The following is a 7,258-nucleotide window of genomic DNA, read 5'->3' as shown; positions in this document are numbered from 1 at the left end:
TGAGCAGACACAACACACAACTCAACAGGGACACACCCACCACAGGAGCACTCCGCTCATGGCAAGCCAGCCCCACAACACACAGCAAACTCACCCTCTTCCCACAGCCACCGCCACAAGGGCCCACCACAAACACACACAGCAACACTTGCACACAATGGTACGAGGGTGATGTCCCACCCACACCCCTGCACAAGACTTGTGAAGGGCTTTGAGGGGGTACACAGCAACACAACCTGTGTTGGAGCAGAATGTGTTGGGGGGGGTGTCCTTGCTGCCCCTGGTGGAGGGGCTGAGAACTGGTGTGTGTGTGTGTGTGTGTGTGTGTGTGTGTGTGTGTGTGTGTGTGTGTGTGTGTGTGTGTGTGTGTGTGTATATATCTCTCTCTCTCTATATCTATCTATATAGCCCTGCGCCCCCTGCTGGCCACGTCTCAGAACTACAACCCAGTCTGTGACCCCGCCCCCCAAGATTGGGACAGTGACTCCTGGTGCCCACAGCCCAGGGGGCCCCCCCAGAAGAGGGGCCGCTCCTGCCCCCCGCCCCCCGGAGGAACAAAGGAGACGCCCTCAGGCCCGCTCCGGTCGCCATATAGAATTTATTTCTCTCTTCGTTCTGTACAAGCCGAAAATAGACACGATCCCTGGAGGGGCAGAAAATGGGGGGAGGGTGGCTGGGAGGTGCAGGGGGGATGAGCCGCATTCAGAGTCCTGCCCCCTGTTTCCTCCCAGGGGAGTGATGCCTCCTCCCTCTGGGGGGCACCCCATGAAAACAGGGGTCTGTCCCTCAAGGGATTGTGGGGGGCGGAAGTGAGGGAACAAGACAGGCCCAAATAGAGGAGTGGAAGCGAGGCAGAAGGGCAGGGTGGGTCTGCAGCCCCATGGTCATGTGTGTGAGGGGTTGATCCTTGTTTTTGGGAAGGGGCCCATGGCTGGCTCTCGGGGAAGGCCCAGTGCTCCCCTCTCTCTCTCTGTGCTCGGGCTTCCACGTTCCCCATCTCCTCCCAGCTGGTGACATGGCTGATACTCGGATAGCTGGTCCGTCAGTTTGTCCCGGACTCCTGGGTTCCTGCGGAGACACAGACAAGGTGCCAGGGTGGGAGGGGGGCGGCCGGGTGGGGGGTTGTTAACCCTCTGTGGCCCAGAGGGGCCGTTTTACTCACCGCCAGCCTGGTCCACGGAGAGGAAAGGCCGGGAGATGGGGAGACGGGGTTTCCGAGGGGGCTGATGCCGCTCCGAGGGTGGGGGCGGAGGGGGGTCTGGCAGGGGGGCGGTAGTGGCACCTATTGAGGGTGGGAGAGGGAAGGGGTTATATCCTGAGAAACAGCCCAGCTGAGGGCACTGCAGGGGGGAAGCTCGCAGCCCCAGGCTCCTGTTCCCCCCTCAGTTCAGGGTGTCACCTCTGGATCCAGGATCTCGACCCCGGTCTGACTCCAGCTTGTCACAGGACTGCGCCCGGCGCGTTCGCTGGGGTTTCAGGGGGGCCGCCTTCCGCCCCCCCTCAGAATCCCCTGGAAAGAGAGAGAGGGTGGAAGGCCTGTGTCTCATCCCCAACCCCCCTGAACAGCCAGTCCCCTGCCTGGGGCCGGATGGGAGCCGGTGCCCCCTGGAAGGGAAAGGCCTCATGCCCCAAGACCTGCTCCCGATACCTTCTGTTTCCAAGTGGTCCGGTCGGGGGTGGGCGATGGGGGGGGAGGTCCGAGTCTCGGTGGGGCCGGCCCCACCTCCCCCCTCCTCACTGCTCTGGCTCCTCTCCGGCTGAGTTGGGGGCTTTCGGCCGCGGGGGACGGCTACTGGCTTGGGGGGGCGGGGGCCGGAAGGCAGCTCCCTGGCCTGCCAGGGAATGGGGTTGGGGGGGAGAGATAATCAGAGCAGTTAGCCCTCCCGGTAATGCCACAGAGCACCCCAAACCCCATCCTGACCTCCTGGGATCACTGCTGGGGGGAAGCTCACAGCTTCCACCCCCTCTCTGTCCGCCACTTCACCCCCTAGCCTCCCGCCATTGCAGCCCCCCCCTCACCTTTCCAGATGCCAGGAAGCTGGGGCTTGGGGGCTTCTCCCCCATCTCCACTCTGGGGGCCCTGCTGGAGATGTTCATCCTCTCCTGGTCCAGCTGGGAGCTCTCCTCCGCTGACAGAATAGGGGGAGGGAGAAACCACATGAGCAATGGGGACACTGTTGTGGAGAAGCTCGCAACCCCAGAGCTCCTCCCCTGGCTGGAGACACTGCTCTAGGGAAGCTCATAGCCCTGGGGGCACTGCTGCGGGGAAGCTCGCAGACCTGGGGGCACTGCTGCTGGGAAGTTTGCAGCCCTGGGGGCACTGCTGTGGGGAAGTTTGCAGCCCTGGGGACACTACTGCGGGGAAGCTCGCAGCCCTGGGGGCACTGCTGCGGGGAGGCTCGCAGCCCTGGGGACACTGCTGCGGGGAGGCTCGCAGCCCTGGGGACACTGCTGCAAGGAAGCTTGCAGACCTGGGGGCACTGCTGTGGGGAAGTTTGCAGCCCTGGGGACACTACTGCGGGGAAGCTCGCAGACCTGGGGGCACTGCTGCGGGGAGGCTCGCAGCCCTGGGGACACTGCTGCTGGGAAGTTTGCAGCCCTGGGGGCACTGCTACTGGGAAGCTCGCAGACCTGGGGGCACTGCTACTGGGAAGCTCGCAGACCTGGGGGCACTGCTACTGGGAAGCTCGCAGACCTGGGGGCACTGCTGTGGGGAAGTTCACAGCCCTGGGGCACTGCTGTGGGGAAGCTTGCAGCCCTGGGGGCACTGCTGCTGGGAGGCTCGCAGCCCTGGGGGCACTGCTGCTGGGAGGCTCGCAGCCCTGGGGGCACTGCTGCAGGGAGGTTTGCAGCCCTGGGGGCACTGCTGTGGGGAAGTTTGCAGCCCTGGGGGCACTGCTGTGGGGAAGCTTGCAGCCCTGGGGGCACTGCTGCAGGGAAGCTCGCAGCCCTGGGGCACTGCTGCGGGGAAGCTCGCAGCCCTGGGGGCACTGCTGCAGAAAAGCTCGCAGCCCTGGGGGCACTGCTGCGGGGAAGCTCGCAGCCCTGGGGCACTGCTGCGGGGAAGCTCGCAGCCCTTACCGATATCCCAGCTGGCCTCAGCCCTTCGAATGGTGGCAAATGTTGGCTTGGAGCTCTGAGGAGGGGGCTGGGGTCTCCAGCCCCCTTTCTCTGGGGGGGAGAGAGAAGGGGGTGTATCAGACTGGGGGAGCTAGGATAGGGGCAGGGCCAGAATTTGGGGTTTGCCCCTACCTGAGTCGTCTGAGGACCTCCTCCTCTCTCGAGCCCGCAGGCTGCCCGCCCTCTGCAGCTCCGCCCCCTGAAAGCAGAGTGAGGGGAAAGGAGAGTCGGGACCAGCCCACCAGGGGTTAAGTGGGTGTGGCCTCCACCCTCAGGCCATGCCCCCAGAGAGCCCCTCCCTCCCCAACTTCGGTCCAGACCATGAGGGGTTGGGGGGGGAGTTGCAGACCTTGAGGCATTGAGGGGGCGTGGCCTGTCCTCAGGCCCCGCCCCTACAGGTATGCACCTCCTCTCACACCCCACATACCTCTTTCTTCCCATCCAGGCTCCGCCCCATTCCGGGCAGGGCGATGCCCTGGACTCGGGAGGGCTGCAGTAGCTCCGCCTCTGAAGAATCCAACTCCGCCCTCACAGTGTTGGGGGAACGATCAGCAGCGGGACCCTACAAAAACAGAGGCAGTTGAACACAGTGACCCCTGCTGGCCCCTCCTGCCCTACTCCCTGCAGCACAGTGCCTCCTTACCTGCTTCCCTCTGGGGGGCAGCCCCTTCACCCCACTTCCTCCGCTGCCCCCCATCCCGGGGAGGGGAATTCCCATTCCACAGGGTTCCTGCTCCTCTCCCTCATCCAGACTGGCTGAACTCCGCATTGGTGCCTTGGGCTCATCTGCTGTCCCCTGGGGGGTGCCAGGGGAGCTGTGGGGGGCCCCCCAGATGGTGTCTTCAACCTCCCTCTCCCCCTTGAGGCTCCGATGCCTCCGAAAATGGAAAAGCCCCTTTCGCCTCTTCTTCTGCATGGGGGGCAGTGCATCTGAGGGGCCTGGTCTCACTCCGTAGCCTCTGGGGGTCCATGGATAGCTGAGGGGGGCAGAGGAGAGTAGTGGGGGTGGTCAGAGAATCAGACTGGGGTCATCCCCACCCTTTCCCGCTCCCCTAGGGTATATGGTACCACCTGGTGTTATCCGTGAGGACTCGCCTGCTAAAAAATTCCTCCAGCCCCTCATCCAGTCGCGGCAGCATCCCATTCTCCTGCTGCTGGGGTTCAGTGGACCCCGGTGTCCGAGCCTGCCGAGGAGAGGTGTGAGAAGCAAGGAATTAGCTGCTGCCACTTTAAGACTTGCTCCTTCCCCTCCCCCTGTCTCCTCAGGCAAAATGGGAAGTCCTGCCTCCAGTGACTTGGACTTCCTGTTTTGGAGACTTGAGATACAGCTTTTAACTCCTCCCACTTTAAGAATGGCTCTTCCTCCTTTCCATGGGGAAACAGGAAGTAGCGTCTCCAGTGGGCAGGACTTCCTGTTTTGGTGGTGGATAATTTCCACTTGCATGTGTCTGCTTCAGCTCATTACCCACCAGGCTCTGGGGCTGGAGCAAGAGTCAGTCCAAAAGGATGCAGTGGAGGAAAGACAGAGAGAGAAAGAAGGAAAAGAATGAGTGAACAAAGGAGAGGATGGACAAGAGACCGAACAAAGGAACAAATAAGAGAACAGAGGGGAAGATGAACAAACGGATGAATGGGGAAAGGAACAATGGAATGAAAAAATAAATGAGTGAAAGAATGGAAGAAGGAACAAATGAATGAGAAAATGAACGAATGAATGAAAGTAGGAACAAATGAATAAGGAAACAAATAAGAGAAAGAACAAATGAATAAGAAAATCAATGAATGAAAGAAGGAACACAAAATGGAGAATAAATGAATAAGCTGTGGTTAGATGTTGATAGATGTTTGGCTGCAAGTGTGCGTTCTCTCCGTGTGCCGCCCCAGCTCTGCGCTGACAGCTGGCAGAGCAGCACTCGAGCAAACTGCCCAGTGACCACAAGATCTCTTAAGGGCTGAAGGCACCCAGCCAAGTTTATTGTCGGTGAAGCACAGTACTTGTATCCCACAGGCTCTCTTCCTACTACATAAGCAAATAAGCAAACGAAATAAGACTGACAATATATTATTGCCCTTATATAAATCCATGGTACACCCACATCTCTAATACTGTGTACAGATGTGGTCTCCTAACCTCAAAAAAGATATTCTAGCACTAGAAAAGGTTCAGAAAAGGGCAACTAAAATGATTAGGGGGTTGGAGAGGGTCCCATATGAGGAAAGATTAAAGAGGCTAGGGCTCTTCAGCTTGGAAAAGAGGAGACTAAGGGTGGATATGATAGAGGTATACAAAATCATGAGTGATGTGGAGAAAGTGGATAAGGAAAAGTTATTTACTTATTCCCATAATACAAGAACTAGGGGCCACCAAATGAAATTAATGGGCAGCAGGTTTAAAACAAATAAAAGGAAGTTCTTCTTCACGCAGCGCACAATCAACTTGTGGAACTCCTTGCCTGAGGACGTTGTGAAGGCTGGACTATAACAGGGTTTAAAAGAGAACTGGATAAATTCATGATGGTTAAGTCCATTAATGGCTATTAGCCAGGATGGGTAAGGAATGGTGTCCCTAGCCTCTGTTTGTCAGAGGGCGGAGATGGACAGCAGGAGAGAGATCACTTGATCATTACTTGTTAGGTTCACTCCCTCTGGGGCACCTGGCATTGGCCACTGTCAGTAGACAGATATGGGGCTAGATGGACCTTTGGTCTGACCCGGTACGGCCGTTCTTATGAAAAACAAAGGACAAAACAATTGAACAAGAAATGAACGAAAAACCAAAGGAATGAGAAAATGAACGAATGAAGGAGAAATCGACTGCAGAAAGGAGAAAATGAGGGACTGAATGAGAAAACGAAGAACTAGGAAAAGGAACAAAACTGAGAAACCGGGTGGAGGAGTGAAGGAGAAATCGAAGACGTGGCTGAGCGAGGTGGCGGGGTCGGTGTGACTCACATTCTGGTGGGGGCCCAGGGGGATGCAGCGGGGGGGCCGGGGCCGGCCGCGGGTGTGGTGCTCCAGTCGGGAGCCCTCGGTGGGGAGCTCGGTCAGTCCCTCAAAGGAGGGGCTGCGGGAATGTGAGTACTGGCTGCTGGCCGACGAGGAGTGCCATCCTGATGGCGAGTTGGTTCCCCAGGGGTGTGCGACATCAGTGTCTGGGTCAGCCCCGCCTGTCGGGGGAAGCAGAGAGAGTGGGAGAGAGTACAGGGCGAGCAACAGAGGAAGCGTTGTGTGGATGGATGGATGGATTGGGGGGGTCGATGAAGGACTGAATGGGTAGAGGGGTGGATGGATGGATGCATGGATGGATGAAGTGGTGGATAAAGGGTGGATGGACAGAGGATGGATGGAAGGGTGTGTATGGGGATGGATGGATGAAGCGGTAGATAACGGGTGGATGGACAGAGGATGGATGGAGGGGTGTGTATGGGGATGGATGGATGAAGCGGTGGATAAGAGGTGGATGGACAGAGGATGGATGGAGGGGTGTGTATGGGGATGGATGGATGAAGGGGTGGATAAGGGGTGGATGGACAGAGGATGGATGGAGGGGTGTGTATGGGGATGGATGGATGAAGGGGTGGATAAGGGGTGGATGGACAGAGGATGGATGGAGGGGTGTGTATGGGGATGGATGGATGAAGGGGTGGATAAGGGGTGGATGGACAGAGGATGGATGGAGGGGTGTGTATGGGGATGGATGGATGAAGCAGTGGATAAGGGGTGGATGGACAGAGGATGGATGGAGGGGTGTGTATGGGGATGGATGGATGAAGGGGTGGATAAGGGGTGGATGGACAGAGGATGGATGGAGGGGTGTGTATGGGGATGGATGGATGAAGCGGTGGATAAGAGGTGGATGGACAGAGGATGGATGGAGGGGTGTGTATGGGGATGGATGGATGAAGCGGTGGATAAGGGGTGGATGGACAGAGGATGGATGGAGGGGTGTGTATGGGGATGGATGGATGAAGCGGTGGATAAGGGGTGGATGGACAGAGGATGGATGGAGGGGTGTGTATGGGGATGGATGGATGAAGCGGTGGATAAGGGGTGGATGGACAGAGGATGGATGGAGGGGTGTGTATGGGGATGGATGGATGAAGCGGTGGATAAGGGGTGGATGGACAGAGGATGGATG

General features: G+C 58.3%; 1 protein-coding gene across 1 annotated transcript in view; it reads right to left on the bottom strand.

Moving 5' to 3' along the window:
* Positions 1 to 579: 579 nt before the first annotated feature.
* CARMIL3 (capping protein regulator and myosin 1 linker 3) overlaps positions 580 to 7,258 on the bottom strand; it is a gene marked incomplete at its 5' end in the record, with an annotated part of 32,824 nt that continues 26,145 nt past the window's right edge. Inside the window, 11 exons of the mRNA XM_030542749.1 lie at positions 580 to 1,068; positions 1,163 to 1,282; positions 1,400 to 1,510; positions 1,649 to 1,832; positions 2,020 to 2,129; positions 3,082 to 3,171; positions 3,253 to 3,319; positions 3,548 to 3,682; positions 3,764 to 4,097; positions 4,192 to 4,304; positions 6,073 to 6,287. Of these exons, the coding sequence (XP_030398609.1) occupies positions 1,043 to 1,068; positions 1,163 to 1,282; positions 1,400 to 1,510; positions 1,649 to 1,832; positions 2,020 to 2,129; positions 3,082 to 3,171; positions 3,253 to 3,319; positions 3,548 to 3,682; positions 3,764 to 4,097; positions 4,192 to 4,304; positions 6,073 to 6,287 (1,505 nt within the window). The remainder of the gene's footprint in view (positions 1,069 to 1,162; positions 1,283 to 1,399; positions 1,511 to 1,648; positions 1,833 to 2,019; positions 2,130 to 3,081; positions 3,172 to 3,252; positions 3,320 to 3,547; positions 3,683 to 3,763; positions 4,098 to 4,191; positions 4,305 to 6,072; positions 6,288 to 7,258) is intronic.

The sequence above is a fragment of the Gopherus evgoodei genome, unplaced genomic scaffold (genome assembly GCF_007399415.2).
Source record: "Gopherus evgoodei ecotype Sinaloan lineage unplaced genomic scaffold, rGopEvg1_v1.p scaffold_122_arrow_ctg1, whole genome shotgun sequence".
In the NCBI taxonomy this organism is placed as follows: Eukaryota; Metazoa; Chordata; order Testudines; family Testudinidae; genus Gopherus; species Gopherus evgoodei.
The sequence above is the reverse complement of the archived record's forward strand: the minus strand, read 5'-3'. Positions and strand labels throughout refer to the sequence as shown.